The sequence below is a fragment of the Eptatretus burgeri genome, chromosome 9 (genome assembly GCF_056783735.1).
Source record: "Eptatretus burgeri isolate ZD-2024b chromosome 9, Ebu_testis_v1, whole genome shotgun sequence".
NCBI lineage: Eukaryota > Metazoa > Chordata > Myxini > Myxiniformes > Myxinidae > Eptatretus > Eptatretus burgeri.
In genome coordinates, this window is record NC_140969.1 from 80,882,131 (window position 1) to 80,902,137 (window position 20,007).

General features: G+C 47.3%; 1 protein-coding gene across 3 annotated transcripts in view; it reads right to left on the reverse strand.

Moving 5' to 3' along the window:
* Window positions 1–3,102: 3,102 nt before the first annotated feature.
* The window catches only part of SPAG1 (sperm associated antigen 1), a 120,476-nt gene continuing 103,571 nt past the window's right edge, over window positions 3,103–20,007 (reverse strand). For all 3 annotated transcript variants that reach the window (XM_085895756.1, XM_085895754.1, XM_085895755.1), the window contains exon 13: window positions 3,103–3,456. In XM_085895756.1, coding sequence (XP_085751882.1) covers window positions 3,319–3,456 — 138 coding nt within the window. In that variant the 3' untranslated portion in view covers window positions 3,103–3,318. The remainder of the gene's footprint in view (window positions 3,457–20,007) is intronic.

Genomic DNA, 20,007 nt, shown 5'->3' on the forward strand with positions numbered 1-20,007 from the left:
GTCAACAGTGCTGACAGTTATAGTTCTTCTCTCCAAGATTTTTTTTTTTGGGGGGGGGGGGTTGGAAATCACTTAAAACATGTAGAAATGCAAAAAAAAGAAATCGAAATTTTGTTGAAAAAAAAAGTTGCAAAAATTTTTTTCTCTAAATTTTTTTGGGGGGGGGTTGGAAATTACTTAAAACATGTAGAAATGCAAAAAAAAAAATTTTCTTTAACATTTTTTTTGGGGGGGGGACCAAGTCCAAAATCTAATGGCATGATCCTTGGACCATACCTAACCCCCCCCCACCAAGTTTCGTCGAAATCCTAATCAATTAAAACATGTATAAATGCAAAAAAAAAGAAATCGAAATTTTGGTGAAAAAAAAGTTGCAAAAAATGTTTTTTTTCCAACAATTATTTTTTGGGGGGGTTGGAAATCACTTAAAACATGTAGAAATGCAAAAAAAAATTTCTCAATTTCTTTGGGGGGGGGCCCAAGTCCAAAATCTAATGGCATGATCCTTGGACCATACCTAACCCCCCACCAAGTTTCGTCGAAATCCGTCAAGGAGTTTTTTCGTAATACTGTTCACAAACAAACAAACAAACAAATAAACCAATGTCACTCCCAGGGTGACCAGTATCTTGCCAAAATGTGAACATGAGTGACTTATTTATTCGATTAAAGTTACTCAAAAAATAAGGGTTTCGTCGACCTTGATGCTTGACCTTTTTGTGACCTTGACCTTTGACCTTTATATTTTCGTATGGTTAATGGTATCTCTCCAGGACCGTTGTACATGAAATATCAAGAGATTTTGATGAAAACCGAGGAAATAAAATTTTCATGAAAAATCCATTTTTCCTCATGACGTCATCAAATGACGTCATAGCGTCAAACTTTTGACAGATCTGGAAAGCACTTATCAAGCGCTTTCATATGAGGTATTACTCGATACGGTATCTAAGATTTCAAAATTTGACCTTGGGGTCAAAAACTTTCGACCTCCAGCGCTAACAATGAAGGTCAAGGCCGATCGCCACCAAAAATTAATCAGCTGAGCGCCAGACCATGAACTATATTCCGATGAAGTTTGAAGACGATCTGATCAAAATTACTCAAAAAATAATGGTTTCGTCGACTCCCCTGATTTGCGACAAAGTGAGCTTGACCTTTGACCTTGACCTTGAAAATTTTATGCACTGAAAGGGACCTCTATAGGACTCTGATATGCGAAGTTACAAAAATTTCCAATGATAACTGCTCTGCAGAGTGATCGATACGTGATTACAGACAAAAAAAAAAAAAACATACAAGCTGACTAACATATCTTGCAAAAACCAAAACTTCGTTTTGGCAAGATAACAAACAAACAGACAGGGGTGAAAACAGTAACCTCCGATCTTCGATGGCAGAGGTTAAAAATAACTAGCATCAAAAAATTTAACATTTTCACGCTCACGCTGACGCTGACGCTCACGCCGGGGGTATCGCTATAGCTCTCTGTTCTTCGAACAGGCGAGCTAAAAAATGAAATTGCAACGTTTTCCTTTGTTGCTCAGTTTGCATAATTTGCTTTTGAGTACTACACTACTTTAATGTATGCCTGGTGTTGGCTTAATTGTTAGGGTGGTGGGCTTTGGATCCTCGGGTCCTGAGTTCAAATCTCGCTCAGTTGTTGGTGGGGTGGGGTGGGGTGGGGTTAACTCGGCCTGTCATCCTTCCGAGGTTGGCAAAATGAGTGCCAGCATGCTGGTATACTGTGTCGAAGTGGCGACCTGTCTAGGATTGTACCCAATAGCCAAGGAGACTGCTGAAGCAGCACCAATGCTCTGCACAAAGTGTGGTCCCAAACTCCTCCTCCTACTACTTTAATAAACCCATTGTTATGGATCTGGTCTAGGGAGTAAAATGGGGAATAGATTGGAATAGTTATTTCATAGTATGTACATGTTTGTGTGGTGTAATTCCCACAGATGATAAAACATGTCGAGCACATGTTTATAAAGATGTAGTCCCCATTGCCCAAATGTCTGTGTCTCAGCCCCCCACCCTCAACACCCCCTTCCCCCCCCCCCCCGACATCTCCCCAACCCTTACATTCTTAAAACCTTTCCGTCGTTTATCGTCTTTGTGTAGAATTTCCCTGCCATAATAGCCAATGCGTGTGGCCCACGGGCGATCGTGGCATCAGCAAAAGGACAAGGACATGCTGTATATGGGCATGAGTCTGGCGCACTGTCCAATGGGCACACTCCATGCATGATTCAATGGGCCACTTGTGGTCTTTAAAAGGGCATTTCACAGGCCAGAAAGATAGTGAGCATGGCAGTGGGAGAGTCTCGGCTTGTACTGTCGGATTTGTAGGTGCAGCAAGGTCAGGATCATACCTAACGGCCATGCACTTACCCAGGACCCCAACAGTTGATCGGGTCGAGGAGCCCACATGGACGGAGCTTGGCTATGCGTGTGAGTGGACCTTGCACAGCACTGGTTTTATTTTGTCTCATTGACACCCCTGCTGAATCCCATGTGCCCCCAAGTGAATGAAAAAGGCATATATTTGTTGTCATTGTGGTACCAGGGGCAAATTGTTTTAACTATTGATTTGCCTGTGATCACCACTGTGCGGCCATGCTTTTCTCCCCTTTACCCCCCATTACCTCTATTAATAAATACCCCCCTTTTTAAAATGAAATCTGTGTGGTGATCGGGATTGGGCTGCATAGTGCTTCGAGAAATGGCTGGGTAGCCCATTAGGCTGAGGTCCACGCCTCAAGTGCGCAATGTCAATGAGCGCTCTTTGGCTTTTCCTGTTGGTCTCCTGGCAGAGGCAGAGGCAGAGACATTTTCATCTCATACCCACCAGGTAGCGTGATGGTCATTGAAGATCGTGCGATCGTTAGTATTTATAATTTTGCAACTTGGTTTTCCTGTCCTCGCTGATATTGTACAATTCCACAAACATGTACTCTTATCAGCAATTTGGCTGCAAGGTGCCTCATGACTCAGGCAGCCGAATAGCAAAGGCATTAAAATTCTGCGTTCTGAGTGGACCCAGGTTTATGAAAATATATGTACATACTCTTGTCCCAAATAGAAGCAATTAAAAAAAAATAGAACTGGGTTTATTTTTCATCTGAACAAAAATCAGCAAAAACATATTTAATGTTTATTTTCATTCAACTCTTATTGAAAGTTCAATTGCAGAAAAACAGAAAGCCCATCAATCGATCATCATGTTCCTTCTACCCCATTTATCCTTAGCACTTTTATGCAAACCCCAACCATCTTAAGGTACACGGTCCTCTTCCAATGTTGCTTGTGTGAGCGTCAGGCTAGATCAAGGATCCGACGTAAACTCGCAACATCATATTTACCATATCCTGCAGTTGCAGATGCACAATCCAATTCTTCCAGAAGTTCTTCTCCTGCTTTCCGCTCGTCCTCACTTAAGAACATACTTACGAGCTGCAAGTAAACAAATGTCAAACGGGAGGAAAAATATTGCATCTACTATAAATGGCCGAGGTGTGTGTGTGTGTGTGTGTGTGTGTGTGTGTGTGTGTGTGTGTGTGTGTGTGTGTGTGTGTGTGTGTGTGTGTGTGTGTGTGTGTGTGTGTCATGTTTTTTGTGGAGTTCTACTGAAGCTTTCTGATGTGGAGAGTGAAACACCAAAATGACCGTCATTATCTCCCAAGTTGATTAGGCTAATTAACTACAAAGATTCCTGAAGAATTTCCATATTTTAAATGCATGCCATGTTCAGGTATTTTGAGCAGTTTCGAGCAGTTTATTTTAAGGTCCTTCCATGGCATGGCATTATAATTACAAAATAAGTAACACAATAATGGCAACATTGCAACAAAGTGTATATTAATTAATACTAAAAATAATAACAATAATAATAGTAGTATCATTTGCCAGCAATAATAACAAACATATAATAACCACCCTGGTCCAAATACATCTAGACTTGGTGAAAGGCAAGCTAATGCTCAAGCAGTACAGCAGGCAGGAATGTGAGAAGGCCATAAAGACCATGAAAATTTGGTCCAATGGCCCAACTAGTCGAGCTAAATAAACTGCATTCAGAATAACCAACATTACAAAACATAAAACGGCTCATCATTAAAGCAATGCAAGCAGGGTGAAGCATTAATGTGTGTGCTGTCACTCAGATGGATGTTAACCTGGGCATCCCATCTGTCAAAATTAGTTGGTGGACGTTAATGATTCCACTGTGTCCTTTGTGACGACTTGGTGAAAAATCACCATCACCTTGGCAAAATTCCAAATTCCTGCCCTAACTTAGAGGGTTTTGCATCAGCAGTGCAGCTCCTCCTTCATGTGCAGCACAAGGCTGCCGGTAGCAATCATTGGCTGATGCAGCTGTGTCACAGATGCAGTGCTCCTGTTACCAATAAGCTGGTACTTATTTTGGGACCTCAGAAGGATGAGTCAATCCACCTGGTGTTAATTCAACGAGTAACAGGGGCTCAAATTAAGGACCCGAGGCTGAAGTAAGATCCCAAGCCAGCCACCCTAACCACTAAACAGCATCACAGCTGAGCCCTCAGCCAATGATGCTACTCACAGCCATGTGCTGCATACGAAATAAGAAGAGGTGAGGAAGAAGAAAAAGCATAAATAAGATCAAAGCATTTCGAGAGCAATGGTGAATCGGCATACGATGTCAAACACCCCTCCCCCATAGCCGTAGAACAAATCACACCATGATTTTTTTCAAGGTTATTATGCGAGATGACCAAAAAGTAATGGTGTCGGTGCCGGAATTGGTGGAAGCTATGTTTTTCAGAATGGTTTCCATGGGAACCCCCCAAATTACTGTATTCACAGAAGTAATATAAAATAACCACAGATTCGTTAATTTTCAAGATATAGAAGAAACTTTGGTATAAAATTTATTAGCATGTAAGGGGCCACCGCTTTTGACATCACGTATGCCAACTGCTTCATTTGCATATTCATTATTTGATGGCATTTGCATTTTTTCATGAATACCTAACAGAACAAATCTCCCCAACGGTGCCAAATCATCTTCATACCAACAAACTTTGCATTTTTGTTATATATATATATATATATATATATATATATATATATATATATATATATATATATATATATATATATATATATACACACACACACACACACACACACACACACACACACACACACACACACACACACACACACACACACACACACACACACACACACACACACACACACACACAAGCCAGTAGGCAGCGATGGGTCACCGAGCATGGAAACTATAAGATATAGAGCAAAATGGATGTCATATAGCGGATAGGGAATCACCTTAAGATTATGCATATTGTTACGGATTCGCGCCCGCCGGCGTGCTGACGGCCACGTAACTCGAATCGCGGCACGTCGCCCACCGGACGGACAATCCAGTCGTGACCCTCTCGGACTAACGCCGGGAACCAGTCACGGGTGGACCTTTCGGTCTCACCGCGATCGAGCCAATCAGCCCCCGCGTGGGATAGGGTTGCTCACCAAATTCGACCTACCTAAGTACCCACGCGGAGGGTAGACCGGGCGATCGCACCTCGCCGCAGGTCGACTTCGGACACAGGCCACTTAAGCGACCCGTTCCGTACTATCGGGATAACCGAGCGGTGTTATTCGTCGACCTCGACGGTTCGATTAATTATCGGGCGTATTCAGCCCACTACCAACCCTTTACGTGAAGCAAGATGAGGATTCAATGAAAGAAATGACGAAGCGAAGCGGGAAACAGTTCAGCACAAAGCACATTTATTCGCGATGAACGGAAAGTGCACATATACAATTCCACCAAAAGCACATAGAAAAGAAAAACACAATGCAATTTACACAAAAACCAAATGCGACAATGCAGATCTAATACCGATTACGCGAGCACACGGCAACACTTATACAATTTTACTTCACAGACGGCGCCGACAACACATACCCAAAACCAAGGAAAAGAACAGAGAACCCTCAAGGATGAGGCGGGCCTGAGGCCGAGACCGGGTCGGGCCTACCCGTCTGGTGATGAGACGCGGAGCGGCGATGGTGCCTCAACTCCGCGGGCCTCGCGGGCAGTGTCTGGTAGGGGGTGGGAAAGGGGCCCCCTTGGTCGCACTATCTCAGCGCGGGGGGAAACAGGAGGGGGTTGCTGATGCTCGGGGTATAGAGGATTCCTACTCTGCCTCGAGTCCCGCGACGAGCGTCTCCACCTCGGCCAGGTCGCGCTGTCGGCCTCCCTGGGGTGCAGCTCCCTGCACGACGCGAGCACCCCCTCGTCTGCCCTCGCCGCCTCTCCACAGCTCCGTCCCCTCCGCTCCGACTCCAACGCACACGACGACGACCAGCTCCTTCTTGCTCCTTCTTCCCAACTCCACTGCCCGCGAAGTCTTAACTCTCTGTTCCCATTTGACTGACGAACGCGGTCGCTTTTATAAGCCCCGTGGCTTCGCTCTCTCATCTTTGACCCCCTCCCTTCGACCTTTCACCTCGCTCCCCATTGGCCCGAGAAAAAGTGGGCGTGAATGCTTTTTGATCCATAAATTTGCATATATCGATCGCCCTCCAACGCCCTGGGGGCGGGGCCAAATCGCCCCTCGCTCACCGATTGGACGGAACAAAAGTGGGCGTGTGTCGTTTTTGATCCGTTTTTGAAGTGGAAAATCCGTGGTTTTGTACACGCTGTTCGGCGCGCGCCCTGCACGAGTCCAACACCGGTACCCACAAGCGGCGCAAGAACGGTGGCGATGCGACGGTTGCGAGGTGTGACGTGAAGGGGCGCCGCGGTGGGTGGTTGATGTTGTGGTTGTAACAATGGCGGTTGGTCCAAATTAAAGATAGTAAAAGAAAAACGGCTATCCTGAAGAGTCGCAGCACGCATAAATGACATGTATTCCCACTAGACAACGGGTTTGGGCCTAACTACACATGTACTTACCGAGATATCTCACCTAAGGGACCTGAATGGTGGTTTGCGAATCTAGTAACCACAACACTACCCCCTCCCCTTTTTACAGACTCGTCCCGAGTCGTCAAATTTTCGTGTGCCATCATGTGTAGTTTTCCCCTAGTACATTTTACCTACGGATCCCTGAGTGCGACATTCATGGTATTCGTGTCCCCAAAATAAATAACCTGAGGGCTGCGTAACTACCTAAACAAACTCACTCACACGGACGACTTAAATAAAATTGCCGGCGCTAGACAGACATGCCGGGGGCGCACTCATATTTACAGTACATCTTAACCTTAACTTACAAATTTTACACTAAACCATGGCCCAGGATCAATGAACTCTGCAAAAGAAAAGCAGTTAGCAGGGAGCCAGGCTGCTCGCATGCAGTCTCTGGCTCAAAACAATGCAGGTGACAGGGAACGTGGCTGGCTGCTCACACGCAGTCCAAGGCCTTCCCTTTTGAACTGAACGCAGTGAACCACAACGGTGCATGGGCTGCACAACCGTTGTCTCCGTGCCAGCTCAAGTGGCACACGCAATGAACACAACAAATGGATGGGTGAATGGATGGACGCAAACACGGTGCACGGGCCGCCACTGCAGGCCCGTGTTGTAGCTGCCAACAGGGCAGTTCTCGCAGCTTGCAAACTGTTGCCTTGCGGATCCTGGCGCACATGGAAATGAACAGGGGGGGGGGGCAAAGCAAAATTGAACGGGGCTGGTGAACGTGGGCAGTGGGCAGTGGGCATGGCAAAGGCAAACACAGCCCGCAGAAGAAGGCCGCTGCAGGCAAACACAGCCGGCAGATGAACTGGCCGGCACAGGCCTTGCAGAAAAACAGCCAGCAGATGAAGTGGGCCGGCACAGGCCTTGCAGCACAGCAGCTGCAGACGATCCAGCCGGCACAGGCCTCGCAGCAAAACAACAGCTGCCGATGAAGTTGGCCGGCACAGGCCTTGAAGAAAAACAGCCAGCCGATGAAGCTGGCCAGCCTTTGCCGTTCAGTGGAGGTTGGTGGAGGGGGTGCGGTGGTGCTGGCCACTCGGAAGGCGGGCTCGGACCTACCTACCTGTCTCCCTCCCAACCTATCGCCTTTGCCTGTCACTGTACATACCCACTCCCTTAATTTGTCAAACCCCAATTTAGCCCCAACTTATTTATTTATTTTTTTACTTCCCCACTATAAATCGTCCCCTAACTCCCTTTATCGTCCTTGTTCGGCTAACCTATCCTGTCACCTAGCCTACTCCCAACCCCTACGTTCCCTTCCAGGAGGGGAAGAAGGGAGAGCTAACGTCCTGTGTCGAGGCCCAACGAAGCCTCAGAATGGCCTCCCCAGAGTTCGGCGATCTAACCCAAAGTGGGTCCAGCGGCCCACAACGAGAGCGAGGGGATGGATGGTGCGGAGGGGTACATCTCCTAATCTACCCTAACCATTTAACTGTTAAACTACCCCGGGGCTTTCAACAAGTGCCTCTCGCTTAAACTATTGGTTCTATAAACCCAGATTCCCGTCGCCTGTGTTGATGTCCTCACAATTTCGGGCCTCGCCCCCCAATTTTCGCTCCGTGCCCTCACACGGTCTCCTGGCTGGGACACGTGGCTCCCTTTGGCAGGCACGACCCTCTGCCGAATCTCCCGCTATGGCACCCCCAGGCACTACACTGCCTCCGAGCCTACCAGCTCCCTAACACCGGGGAGTGCCCCCCATGGCACCTCCCCTGAAACGCACACGTGGCAGGCTGGCTTCCCGGGCCCCTTTCCGAGGGTCACCCATGCCCACAACACTGCCCACGCGGCTAATGGCGCCCCGGGCCCCCGCACCAAGCAGGCGCACCCGTGCCCACTACGCTATCCCGGCCCCCCATGGGCCCTTGGCCTACCACGGCCGACTAGCCTGGTGCCCGGGGTACCCACTCAGCGATACTCACCTTTCGCAGCCACGCTCCCAAGCCCGTCAACAGGGCTCCTGCACCCCTCCAAATGGGTCTCGAGCCTACTTTCCCACCAACAACAAAACGACCACCATTTTTCAATTTGACTAACCCCCTAACTCACTTTATACTGACCCCGGGGTCACTTGGGCGGGAGTCACTCCTCCCCCCAATCACTCATCGCACCATGCATTCCCCATTCGCTCCACTCACACAGACCCGCTGGCCTCACTCACTCAACAAGTACTCACCTCACAACCCACAACTCTTCAACACACTCACCGCTGAACTCTGCCATCCTTCTAACTACCTCCCCTAACGAACTCGTGCTCCCACGTCGTCCCTTAAACTAGTTGCACGTTCCTTTTAACACTACGTAGCTAAACTACGTCAACTCTACACATCCAAAGTCTGTCACTGTCTCAAATAAATCATTTTATTTCAATTTCCCAACCTAAAGCTCACTAAATCCCTCTACCTAATCCATTCCACGGACTCCATGAGGACTTACCCCTGCCCCATGAAGTCGGTCTAACTAAGCTAACCCTTCCCCCTAACTAGTTTCCATCCTGTGCCCAGGTCAAGGGGGTCTTCCACCCCTTGCCCAGGAATCCTGTGCACCCGAAAGTGAGGCTTGTTTTTTTTTTGTTTTTTTTTCATGCGCAGCACCTGCGCGGCAACTCGCGCACTTTGCACCTGCCCGTGACGTCATGCAGCTGCACGTGTTCCTCGTCCCTCCTTGGACGGTACCATCCGGCAGAGATACCCCTCCTGCCGGATTCCAACCCCACGTGCAGCCATGGCGTCACCGTGCGCATAAAAAAAAACACAAGCCCCACGTCTCGAGGGGTTCCCCACGCGAACACATGTGCTTTGCCCGTTGGAGCTTAACACACACGATCGCGTGGAGAACCCGTCCGGTCCAAATCCGTAGTCCTGCCTAAACTTTGTCCGTCCGCGGGATCGGCAAATCCACCGCGTGCGTTTCCGGACCGGGACTTCACTCTCGCAAGCGAGCACGTGGTGGTCTCGTGCGTTGCACAGCACGGACCTCGTGCTCACTGCTGGGCGAACCCGGCACGGTCCCCGAAATAGCTACAGCCGCTACTCGGCTTTCTTTCCTCCCATGTCGCCGTCGTCGCCATTCGACCCACGCACACCTGCGTGTCACGACGCTCACACTGCATTCCATCACATTCACACCGGGAGACGCGGCTGCGTGCTCCCGCATGCCAACCGACATCTCCCTCACATACCGCTCTCTCACACACACGGTCTCCTTTGCACTCGGCCGTTCACCCACGCATGCGGGGGGCACTCACCCGCGGTGCCTCATCCACACACCGTGCCCCACTCATACACGCGGGGGCACTCAACCGCGGTGCCTCATCCACACTGGCCGTTTCATCCACACACACGGCCTCACTCACACACGGTGCCTCATCCACACTGGCCGTTTCATCCACACACACGGCCTCACTCACACACAGTGCCTCATCCACACACGGCGTGCTGGGAAGCACGCACTCCGGCACAATCGCCACCACACCACTCACACACGGGGTCGCTTCCACACACGGGGACGCACTCACACCTTGCACCACACACACAGGGACAACCACACTGGGGATTCGTGTCCCCACAAGGGTCTCCGGGGCCTCTATACCCCCCAAGCTCGCCGTGCACCCGTCCACAGCACTCGTCCCCTCAACCTCGCAAAGCACGACCGAACTCACCTGGTCGTGACTCGCCTCAAGGGGGCAGACTCCCTCCCCTCGTTCCTGGAGGAGGCCATCCAGGTGCTCGCACTGGGTCCCTACATGCTCCGCGAGCTCACCCCCATTATCCTCCACTACCTCCGTGTGTGTGTGTGCGTCACTTACCCCGTCTTCATCGTGTTGTCTCTCCTCTATTTTTTTTGTCTCCCGTGTCTCTATACATTTATAAGTTTCTGTTGTCCCCTCCTGTCTCTTCGTCTCCGCTTCTTTCTGGCGTCTTTCCCTTATCTTTCTGTAGGTCAACCTTGCTTTCTCTTTAAGTCGCTCCCGTCCTTCCCTGTTTTTCACTCCTTGCTCTTTCACGATCTCCGCGTACCTCATCCTTGCTCTCCGTATTAATTGTTCTTTTCTCTCCCTCGCAATTACTTTCACCTCGTCTCTTGTCTCCCGAATTACTTTTTCCTTACCCGCCTCCACCGCGGGCCTGTCAGCCGTTGCACCCCCTTCCAGCTCGTTTGCTCCCACACGTGGAGTCGCCATTCCCAGCTCCCTGGTCACGGCCTTCATGCCCGCCTGCAGGCATCGGCCCATGTTCTGCGTCTCACCCCGGAGCTTTTTCATTTCTTCCTTCATGTTTGCTTCCATTCCGTTCATTTGTTTGTTCATTTCGTTTTTCATTCCATTTGTGTTTGTATCCATCTTTTCGTTCATTTGTTGTGTATTCGCATCCATCTTTTCGTTCATTCCTTTCATTTCGTTTGTCATTGCCGCCAGCATGGCGCATAGCTGGGCCATCCATGTCGGGTGCGCTTGAGTGAGCCGTTTCGGCAGGGGTTGGGGAAGGGTTTTGGTGGAGAGGGGGGGGGAGGTGTCATACACCGCGGCCGCTGCCGCACCCATTTCGGGCTCTGGGTTCAGTTGGGCGAGCCCGTGTTCCTGCACAATCAACATTTCCTGCACGGGGATTCCATCCTGGATCATGGACTCTACATTACTACACATATACATTTCTAATACCCCCGGCTCCCGCTCGCCTTGAGACGCCATCTTGCTTCTCGTGAAGGGTTAATTTGAATCGCTCGTAATTTGGAGGGAATCGGGGGTCGCTTCTCTCACCCCTGGACCGATTCCCGTGAATTTAGCCGGAGACAGGAGAGCCCGTTTTCCTGTTCTCCGATACCAGTGCCGCGAGGAGGGCGATGAATTTGTATCGCACGACCTGACACCAGTGTTACGGATTCGCGCCCGCCGGCGTGCTGACGGCCACGTAACTCGAATCGCGGCACGGCACGTCGCCCACCGGACGGACAATCCAGTCGTGACCCTCTCGGACTAACGCCGGGAACCAGTCACGGGTGGACCTTTCGGTCTCACCGCGATCGAGCCAATCAGCCCCCGCGTGGGATAGGGTTGCTCGCCAAATTCGACCTACCTAAGTACCCACGCGGAGGGTAGACCGGGCGATCGCACCTCGTCGCAGGTCGACTTCGGACACAGGCCACTTAAGCGACCCGTTCCGTACTATCGGGATAACCGAGCGGTGTTATTCGTCGACCTCGACGGTTCGATTAATTATCGGGCGTATTCAGCCCACTACCAACCCTTTACGTGAAGCAAGATGAGGATTCAATGAAAGAAATGACGAAGCGAAGCGGGAAACAGTTCAACACAAAGCACATTTATTCGCGATGAACGGAAAGCGCACATATACAATTCCACCAAAAGCACATAGAAAAGAAAAACACAATGCAATTTACACAAAAAGCAAATGCGACAATGCAGATCTAATACCGATTACGCGAGCACACGGCAACACTTATACAATTTTACTTCACAGACGGCGCCGACAACACATACCCAAAACCAAGGAAAAGAACAGAGAACCCTCAAGGATGAGGCGGGCCTGAGGCCGAGACCGGGTCGGGCCTACCCGTCTGGTGATGAGACGCGGAGCGGCGATGGTGCCTCAACTCCACGGGCAGTGTCTGGTAGGGGGTGGGAAAGGGGCCCCCTTGGTCGCACTATCTCAGCGCGGGGGGAAACAGGAGGGGGTTGCTGATGCTCGGGGTATAGAGGATTCCTACTCTGCCTCGAGTCCCGCGACGAGCGTCTCCACCTCGGCCAGGTCGCGCTGTCGGCCTCCCTGGGGTGCAGCTCCCTGCACGACGCGAGCACCCCCTCGTCTGCCCTCGCCGCCTCTCCACAGCTCCGTCCCCTCCGCTCCGACTCCAACGCACACGACGACGACCAGCTCCTTCTTGCTCCTTCTTCCCAACTCCACCGCCCGCGAAGACTTAACTCTCTGTTCCCATTTGACTGACGAACGCGGTCGCTTTTATAAGCCCCGTGGCTTCGCTCTCTCATCTTTGACCCCCTCCCTTCGACCTTTCACCTCGCTCCCCATTGGCCCGAGAAAAAGTGGGCATGAATGCTTTTTGATCCATAAATTTGCATATATCGTTCGCCCTCCAACGCCCTGGGGGCGGGGCCAAATCGCCCCTCGCTCACCGATTGGACGGAACAAAAGTGGGCGTGTGTCGTTTTTGATCCGTTTTTGAAGTGGAAAATCCGTGGTTTTGTACACGCTGTTCGGCACGCGCCCTGCACGAGTCCAACACCGGTACCCACAAGCGGCGCAAGAACGGTGGCGATGCGACGGTTGCGAGGTGTGACGTGAAGGGGCGCCGCGGTGGGTGGTTGATGTTGTGGTTGTAACAATGGCGGTTGGTCCAAATTAAAGATAGTAAAAGAAAAACGGCTATCCTGAAGAGTCGCAGCACGCATAAATGACATGTATTCCCACTAGACAACGGGTTTGGGCCTAACTACACATGTACTTACCGAGATATCTCACCGAAGGGACCTGAATGGTGGTTTGCGAATCTGGTAACCACAACAATATCAAATCTCATCCAGTTCCATCCACTGATGACTAACTACTCGGTATCCATTTGAATGAAAAGTACCGAAAATGCGGTTTGAAATCGGAAATCCCCAAAGTTCAAGGGGGTGCTGTGGGTGAACAAAGATGTAAATCGAAAATCCTGCTCGATCATTTGTGCACAATGTATTCCAGACGATTAGTGTGAATTTTCATGACCATCCGACCATAACCCGAGGAGGAATAGCATTTGGGGTGAAAGCACCTCCAGCTCTCGCATATTATCGATTTTTGCACTAATTGACCTTTCACCCCTGACCTAAGCAAAATCGGTCAATATGTCTTGAGGCAAAGTTGTAGTACTCGTTGAGTACCATGACCCTGCAAAGTTTATTCGTATCGATGCACTCACCTGGTCGCTAGGGGGCCTTCAATTTTCGCCAATTTTCGCGCATACTCTAATTGTAGGGGGCGCTGTGGGTAAAATATTCCATATATCACAAAGACCAGAATTTATTTGATAGAGCATCACCTGTAGACCATTCCTGCCAAATTTCATAACCCTACGTGGGATAATGGCTTTCGGAATTGATTTCGCGTTAACGTACCGATTTTGAAGGTTTTTCAGTTGTTGCTAGGGAACCAAAGCGTCCCTAGCAACCATCACAATTTCCAAAGCACGAGGTCATAAGATGTACCACCACCCGAGTTTGGTCAAAATCCGCCCACGTTTACTACCAATTATGCTGATGACAAACGAACAAACATCCAAACAAACAGACAGAATTACTGACAATAAGGGTCACCTTTATCAGTGACCCAATATATATATATATATATATATATATATATATATATATATATATATATATATATATATATATACATATATATATATACATATATATATATACATATATATATATACATATATATATATATACATATATATATATACATATATATATATATACATATATATATATACATATATATATATATATATATATATATATATATATATATATATATATATATATATATATATATATATATATATATATATATATATATATATATATATATATATATACAGTAATCCCCCGTTTCTCGCGGGGGTTACGTTCCAAACTTCCCCGCGATAAGTGAAAATCCGCGATGAATGGACGCCTCCCCCAAAAAATCGACTCGTCTGGTCTGGTCCGTTTGGCAGTGATTAAGTTTGAGGTGCCGGAGATCGACTCGTCTGGTCTGGTAGGTTTTGAGGTGCTGGGTATGAGCAGTGCTCGTCCAACGGCGGCAAACCTTTTTCCTTCCTGTAGCATATATCGAGCATCTGAACCTTCTCCTGGAGCATCCCAGGACCTTCCTCTGGTGCTTTGGTTCCTTGCCAGAAGCCTTAGAAGGTGCAGGGCGTTTGGGCGGCATCGTGGGGCTTGGAGAAAAAACGTAGAAAATATTCGAAGTTCACAAGCGAAACTTTGTCTCGTGCGTTGTGTGACTGGTCGAGCACCACGCGTTATAATTTATTGCTTAAATAATTTGTTTAATATATTATTACCGCGATGTACCGGGGGAATCCGCAGAAAAAATTAGTTACGTTCCAAGGGAAAACCCGCGATGAACCGGGGGCGCGATAGGTGAACCGCAATGAAGCGGGGGTTGACTGTATACATATATACTGTATATATATATATATATATATATATATATATATATATATATATATATATATATATATACTGTGTATATATATATATATACTGTATATATATATATATATATACTGTGTATATATATATATATACTGTGTATATATATATATATATATACTGTGTATATATATATATATATATATATATACTGTGTATATATATATATATACTGTGTATATATATATATATACTGTGTATATATATATATATATATATATATATATATATATATATATATATATATATATACTGTGTATATATATATATATACTGTGTATATATATATATATATATATATATATATATATATATATATATATATATATATATACATATATACTGTGTATATATACATATATACTGTGTATATATACATATATACTGTGTATATATACATATATACTGTGTATATATACATATATACTGTGTATATATACATATATATATATATATATATATATATATATATATATATATGCGGCTTGGGATCCAAAAGGTCCTGAGTTCAAGCCCCGTTGAGCCACTGAATTGATACACCAGGGGGTTGACTCAGCCTGTCATCCTTCGAGGTCGGCGAAATGAGTACCAGTGTACTGGGCCTGTGTATACCCCGGTTAAAATAGGTGTACCATATGCCTGTGTCGTAAGAGGCGACCAGGGTTGCGTCAGGAAGGGCATCCGGCGTCAAACTTGTGCCAAATCACTATGCGGATCATACGGATGATCCGCTGTGGCGACCCCGAACGGGAGCAGCCGAAAGAAGAAGAAGAAGATATATATATATATATATATATATATATATATATATATATATATATATATATATATATATATATATATATATATATATATACAGTGGGGAGAACAAGTATTTGATACACTGCCGATTTTGCAGGTTTTCCCACTTACAAAGCACGTTGAGGTCTGTAATTTTTATTATAGGTTCACTTCAACTGTGAAAGATGGAATCTAAAACAAAAATCCTGAAAATCACATTGTATGATTTTTAAATAATTAATTTGCATTTTATTGCATGAAATAAGTATTTGATCACCTTCCAACCAGTAAGAATTCCGGCTCTCACAGACCTGTTAGTTTTGTCTTTAAGAAGCCCTCCCATTCTCCACTCATTACCTGTATTAACTGCACCTGTTTGAACTCGTTATCTGCATAAAAGACAGCTGTCCACACTCAATCAATCAGACTCCAACCTCTCCACAATGGGCAAGACCAGAGAGCTGTCTAAGGGCATCAGGGACAAAATTGTAGACTTGCACAAGGCTGGGATGGGCTACAGGACAATAGGGAAGCAGCTTGGTGAGAAGGCAACAACTGTTGGCGCAATTATTAGAAAATGGAAGAAGTTCAAGATAACAGTCCATCTCCCTCGGTCTGGGGCTCCATGCAAGATCTCACCTCGTGGAGCCTCAATGATCATGAGAAAGGTGAGGGATCAGCCAAGAACTACACGGCAGGACCTGCTCAATGACCTGAAGAGAGCTGGGACCACAGTATCAAAGAAAACCATAAGTAACACACTACGCCGTCATGGATTAAAATCCTGCAGCGCACGCAAGGTCCCTCTGCTCAAGCTAGCACATGTCCAGGCCCGTCTGAAGTTTGCCAATGACCATCTGGATGATCCAGAGGAGGAATGGGAGAAGGTCATGTGGTCTGATGAGACCAAAATAGTGCTTTTTGGTTTAAACTCCACTCGCCGTGTTTGGAGGAAGAAGAAGGATGAGTACAACCCCAAGAACACCATCCCAACCGTGAAGCATGGAGGTGGAAACATCATTCTTTGGGGATGCTTTTCTGCAAAGGGGACAGGACGACTGCACCGTATTGAGGGGAGGATGGATGGGGCCATGTATCGCGAGATCTTGGCCAACTACCTCCTTCCCTCAACAAGAGCATTGAAGATGGGGCGTGGCTGGGTCTTCCAGCATGACAACGACCCGAAACACACAGCCAGGGCAACTGAGGAGTGGCTCCGTAAGAAGCATCTCAAGGTCCTGGAGTGGCCTAGCCAGTCTCCACACATGAACCCATTCGAAAATCTTTGGAGGGAGCTGAAAGTCTGTGTTGCCCAGCGACAGCCCCGAAACCTGAAGGATCTGGAGAAGATCTGCATGGAGGAGTGAGCCAAAATCCCTGCTGCAGTCTGTGCAAACCTGGTTAAGAACTACAGGAAATGTCTGATCTCTGTAATTGCAAACAAAGGTTTCTGTACCAAATATTAAGTTCTGTTTTTCTGATGTATCAAATACTTATTTCATGCAATAAAATGCTAATTAATTATTTAAAAATCATACAATGTGATTTTCAGGATTTTTGTTTTAGATTCCGTTTTAAACAGTTGAAGTGTACCTATGATAAAAATTACAGACCTCTACGTGCTTTGTAAGTGGGAAAACCAGCAAAATCGGCAGTGTATCAAATACTTGTTCTCCCCACTGTATGTATATATATATATATATATATATATATATATATATATATATATATATATATATATATATATATATATATATATATATATATATATATATATATATATATATATATATATATATATATATATATATATATAGTAGTTACGGTTGCGGGGATAGATGGAGGAATTTCATCGCAGGATTGTATAGAGTTGCTTGGTCCGTGGATGTGTAGGAGACATCTTGATGTAAGCTAAGTAGGGAAACTGAGCTTAAGTGTTACTTGTCACCACATGTGCGGTGGTGCTGTGATAAATAGATAGGGATTAAGGCCAATTTCCCCAGTATTTAATTGCCTCCTGTGACCTTTTCCTAGGCTTTTGCATTTACAAGCCAGCAATGAAAGAATTACATTTTTACAACAACAACAACAACAACATGCCATACATCCAAGCAGGTGAGAAGCCCTGCCTTCCTGGCTTCGCACCAGCAAGTGATGCCTCCAAGGCTTATGTTTGGTGAGTGTGACATGAGAGGGAGGGGGGGCATGATCAAAGGGTAGACAGGAGTAGTGAGAGGACATGGTTGTGAGGGAAACGTGGCTGGGTCAGAGGATCTTGTTTTGCTCTCCTCTCGGCATGACAAAATGGCTGCGCGATTCTCGTGTTGTGCTGTAAGTTTGCCCGCCTGCTGGGCAAGACGCTAGTCATTGACTGTTCGGCTGAACCGTGAAGTGTGTATATTTCTGAGGAGGGAAGCAGAGCATGCCTTGTGGCCTTATCACGGGGCCTCAAAGTTCGTCTCCTCATGTGGTCGAGGAAGGTGGACGATCGTTATGAGCTAACCTGTTGCAAGAGAGGGCATTCGGCATATTTGTTCATGAGTGGAAGCCACAAGGCGGTTGGTGAGCCCTGGTGTTGAATGCCATCTCACTAATTACCTCTTGTACGTTTCCTGCCCAGTGAGTGGCTCGTCACCATTTTGGGTACATCTTCCAGCACAGGACGAAGCGGCTCGACCGCAAAGTTCAATGAAGACTACCACTGGACAAAGCTAAGTGTCAGAATAAAGAGAGTATTTCCTGTTATTTTGTTTTCCCCTTGTCTGTATTAAAGTCTGTGTGTCGAGGCACCTTGACTTTATACTTTAATTTGCCTCACATTTTATGATTACATTTTGAATTATTACCCTTGTAAATATTTGATCTATTTTCAACAAATCCCCGTGTTTATTTTAAGTTGCTGGTGTCCGTGTATCTCTGGTGGGTTTGAGACAAACCCCTAGCAAATACAACCAGTCAATTTGCTGAGGAGAGGACAAAGGGGGGTCGGGGGGGAGGAGTAAGAAGGAGGGGAGCGAGAGAGGAGGGAGTGTAGGGTGAGAGGAGGGAAGGGGAGCAAAGGGTGGAGAGAGATCAAGGAGGGTGGGAGATCAAGGAGGGAAAGAGATTAAGGCAGGTTGGGGAGTGAGGAAGGAGGAGGGAGTGAGGAAGGAGGAGGGAGTGAGGAAGGAGGTGGGAACGAGGAAGGAAGGGAGAGTAGGAGGGGTGGGCGATCCAGGAAGGATGGGGAGCAAGGAGGGGTGGGGGAGTGAGGAAGAAGGGGGAAGTGAAGGTGTTTCACACTCTCACTACGTCTCTCCAAAAGGACCGTCTGGAAACCCCTCCCAGCTACTTTCTCAACAATCCTCTTGAAGAAGTCCTTTCATTCAAACTTTTGGGCCTCACCATCTGCCATGATCTTTCCTGGGAAAGACGCATCTCCAAGCCTCCAAAGCCAGTTGCCGATTGGACAGCCTCCATAGTGCAAAGTCCCTCCTTGGCACACCTGAGCTCCTGACTATGTACAAAGCTTTCATCAGCAGCCTGGTAGAGTACTGCTCTCCCTTCTGGGCTGGTGCTCCCGCCTCTCACAGCCTCCATAGTGCAAAGTCCCTCCTTGGCACACCTGAGCTCCTGACTTTGTACAAAGCTTTCATCAGCAGCCTGGTGGAGTACTGCTCTCCCTTCTGGGCTGGTGCTCCCGCCTCTCACCTTTCTCGGCTTCACGCTGTGGAAACCAAGGCATTTAGGATTATTGGTATCTCCTGCAATGAGACCGAGTCTTTGGGTCTCTCCCTCTCCCACCACAGGCAGGTTGGTGGTCTTTCTGTCTTCCACCATCTCCTCTCTGGCCTCAACCACCTGCTCTGTCTGAGATATGTCCCCCCCCCCCCACGCATCTTTCCACAGTGCACTCAAGGTCCGGCAGCAACCCCCCTCTGGAAAACTACCAAAATCAAGAATCACTGCTCACCTTCACTCTTTCATTCCTCTTTTTCCCCCGCCTTTGGAACAAACT